The following is a 4,035-nucleotide window of genomic DNA, read 5'->3' as shown; positions in this document are numbered from 1 at the left end:
TCTTTCTCATTCGTTGCGGCAGCCGAGTCTTGCCATGTAAAATACTTTGACGTCACCGCTCGAGTCTTTCGTTAAGAACTAAGTCGTAGGTGTGGTTGTGAAATAAAATAAGTGTAACAGACTCATAATTTTTTTTCCGAGCAATGAACTGACTTTATTTCAATCAATTACGATTTTTTTTTTATAATTTCGTTTATATCGAGTCAAGCCGATAACGGCATTTCGATTTTCTTTTGTAACCGATAATTTTTGTAAAACCGATCAATTATTTTGTTTATGTAATATATGACTAATTTTTCGCTTAATTCTGATCAATCATTTATCGTAATCTTAAGTGCCTGACCTTTCCGCGATCCGCTACCCTGAGCCGACATTTTCGATAATTTTTTATTTGGTGATTATAAAATCACCTGGCGCCCAACTAATTAAAATTTTGAACAAGGTTGCCATATAGCAAGTGTACTCGGACTTCACTCCGATAGATCCCCGATGGTGAAAAACCCGTTATAATACATATATATATATATATATATATATATATCTTTTTTATAAATAAAATTTATTTTCAAACAAAAATAATTATTCAAAAATTAAAAAGATAACAATTAATAAGTTGAAAATAAGACTAAAATAGAAAGATTTTTTTGAAAGATAAATTACTAATTAACAATGATTAAAGTTATACAACGGGTTTGTATTTTTTTAGATACAGAAAAACGAGTAAATAAATAGATTAAAATAATTATGTAATAGTAATATCAATAGCAACTATCTTAAAAATATTTCCTGTCGTGTTCAAAATCTTTCACAAGGTAGTAATTGATACCTTCCATGGTTTGTTTTTGTATATATAAATACAATGTTTCCGTCCGAATCCACTTAGATGAAGCATACCGCCGAGTTTATTAAGTGATTTTTCTAAAGTATTGTTATCGTACTATAAATTTCAAGTATGAAAAACTTTGTGGTGATAGTAATTCTCACTGTATATTGTACTGTAAGTATTTCATTTACATATTAAAATATTTTTTTTGCCAATAAATTTTTTTTTTTCTTTAAATTGATATCAATTACAATGAATTTAAAATTACAGACAATAACTGAGTCATTACAGGAGATAATGAACGCATTTCAAAAAGCTCGCCTAGAAGATAGAGCACCCTGTTTGCACCTGCTATCAAATGGTAAGAAAATATAGATAATTTATTTCAATTTTCTAATTTTTTTTTCTCATAATTCGTTTAGAAACACTCAGTATAATGAAAACACGAAGACGCCTTGACAACCCCGAAATTCGGTGTTTCGAAGCATGTTTGATGGAACGTCGGGGATATGTAAGTAAAAAAACTACTGTGGCTGTTTATGATTTATTTTATTTGACGTATGCCTGATTATCGCGCCTCATCCTATCTGCAACGCAAACTTAAAATGGAGTTTACCGATCGATGGTCTCTAATTTGTCAAAAAGCAAATAGCTTCTTGTATTATTTAATAGCTTTTGTTTATCGAGGTTACACTTATACGCAGTTAAATCCATATTTACATTTCTCCAAAATCATTATCGACTGTCCTCAAAAACAAACTTTACCATTGTCACAGGAGCAAATAATCTTGACACTAAATATATTTAGGATGAGTAGTACAATCAATCTAACAACTTTCATGATAGTGTGTATGTATAAATACGTTGATTATTTTTTATTAACTAAAATAATAAAAAATAAGTGTTGAGAGAAGTTAAAAACTGGTATCATATACACATACAGCAGTTTTTTTTAAGGCTTGCACAAGCCTGCTATCAAGTTTGATAGTTGCTGTTGTCACCAGTCGGTCTTGCTCCAGATATTTGGGTCAGATTCGTATTGCAAGTCTTACTCGAACCTTACACAATAATTTTGGTGAAGTTATTATTATGGGGGAAAATCAGCGCCAGAGGCATGTTGAATCTACTTTGCGCATGGCTTGTTCAAGATCTGCTCAAGTTGAAACTGGTGAGGAAATAGTATAAAGTCTCGCGCATCTTGAGCAGATCTTGAGTGAGTCATACGCAAGTATCTGCGGCAAGTTTCTCGGACAAGAAACTCGTCAAAAACTTTTAACTTCTCTATATTAGCAATATCTTCAATATTCTTGTCTACCCCATACGAAAAAAATTTGTTCCAAAAAGATTCCAAAAAAGTTTGACACCTGGAACTTCTAGACTTGGGACAGATTTGAACTTCGAGTAGGAACTTTTTTTGAACTTTTGTAATTTTGATATTAAAAAAAAAAATTTATCTGGAATTTTATATGAGCGAATTTTAAGTCCAAAAAGAACGTTTTTAAATGACATCTCTCAAAATATATTTTTACTACATCGTACCGTCGTTCCGAAAAAAATTCTCATTAGAAATCAATAGCCCCATAAGTATCAAAAAATGTTTATAAAAAATTCGAAATTAAAGTTTTTTGAACTTATTCGAAACGAGGATAAAGTATAGTAAAATTATGTTTCGAGAAATATATATTAGAAACTGTTTTTTTTTTTTACCCAAATTTTGCTCATTAAATCCTACATTAACTTTTTTTTTACTGTCAAAATTACAAAAGTTCAAAAATAGCTCCACTCACAGTTTTAATATGTCTCAAGTTTAGAAATTTCACATGTTGGCCTTTTTTGAAATCCTTCTGGAACGAATTTTTACATGGGAGAATACTCTGTGCAAACTATGCACATTTTTTAAGTCAGTATCTTGCTACACTATCTTTCGCAAGGCGCATATGTAGAAGGAGACACTAGTAACTATGGGCATTGCACAAGGTTCATATACAAGAGCACTCGCTGAAGTACGTGTTACTTGATTACTATCCAATTTTATGTTGGATTTACTATACTGATATAATAATTCGCAAAAGTCTTACATTTGTTAAATAAAGTATAGTGTATAGCGAGTGGGCTAAATCTTTCTCCGTCAAACACAATTCTTTCAACACTCGTCTCGATAATATACTAAGCACTTGCTGACGCTCGTGCGTGTACACCTACGACTCGTGCTAAAAATATTGTGCTTCCCGTGTAAAGACTCATCTAGCCTACTCGCTATGCAATGTACAACCAGAAGACACGGTTGTGTCTCGCGCCAATTACAGGTTCAAACATGATATATTATATGAATAGTGCTTTGGATTTACGGACTATCACTGTAGTTATTTTTTTTATTTCATGATGTCTGAATCTAATTCATTATAGCTCAAAAACGAGAAAATCTTAATCGATGAATACGAAAAACTCATTACTTCAAATTTAAACAGAATCAAAGAATTTAGCATAAAAGCTGCGCGAGCATGTGTTGATAAAGGTAAAAAAAACCAGTACACTTTTTTCTCTATGAATCATACTAAATATTGAACAGTATAATTTTTATTTTATTTTACAGCTGAAAAAAGTGGGAATAAGTGTGAGATAGCACGTAATTACAGTAGGTGTATTTTTCATCAGACAAGGAAGCATTTCAATCGAACTGCAGAGGAAATCGATGAAAATCAAAACCAACATTTATGAACATAAAAAAGTTTTTAATTCATGATTACTTTTCTTCACGGCTTATCTACTTTATAATTGATATTCTTAAAATGAATATTTTATTTCCTATAATAATAATATTGTGATAAGGGTATAAAGGTTGATCTTTGAACAAAAATATACATCTTTTAATTTAATTCAATAATTGTTGATAATATCCTTATATTTACCTCAATTATATTCCTGCTTAAGATTTTCTTCTGATCCACTGTCGTTAAATCCCATCTACAATTCAAATATTATAATAAATTCATAACAGCTAGTTATTTTGAAACACTATGCAGGGTGATTCAGAATTACCTTTACAGCGGGAAAATTCGAATAGAGGAGACAATTCTAAGCATAAAGTTTCTTAGCGATTTTTCGAAATTCTCAATAGTTTTTAAGTTATTTAAAATCTAAGTTGACCAATCAAAGACATGCTTTAGGATTTAAAAAAAATTTAAAAGAAGAATAAATAAGTTTGTCAACGC

At 30.5% G+C, this 4,035-nt stretch overlaps 1 protein-coding gene across 1 annotated transcript; it reads left to right on the top strand.

Annotated features, from left to right (window-relative positions):
* Window positions 1-952: 952 nt before the first annotated feature.
* Window positions 953-3,541, top strand: LOC103571347 (uncharacterized). The gene is made up of 5 exons (XM_008549475.1): window positions 953-997; window positions 1,094-1,184; window positions 1,246-1,334; window positions 3,230-3,338; window positions 3,417-3,541. Exons 1-5 carry the CDS (start codon window positions 953-955, stop codon window positions 3,539-3,541), a joined length of 459 nt encoding a protein of 152 aa, XP_008547697.1.
* Window positions 3,542-4,035: the final 494 nt, after the last annotated feature.

This window comes from Microplitis demolitor, chromosome 1 (assembly GCF_026212275.2).
Source record: "Microplitis demolitor isolate Queensland-Clemson2020A chromosome 1, iyMicDemo2.1a, whole genome shotgun sequence".
NCBI classification, from domain to species: Eukaryota; Metazoa; Arthropoda; class Insecta; order Hymenoptera; family Braconidae; genus Microplitis; species Microplitis demolitor.
This window is presented reverse-complemented; position numbering and strand designations above follow the sequence as displayed.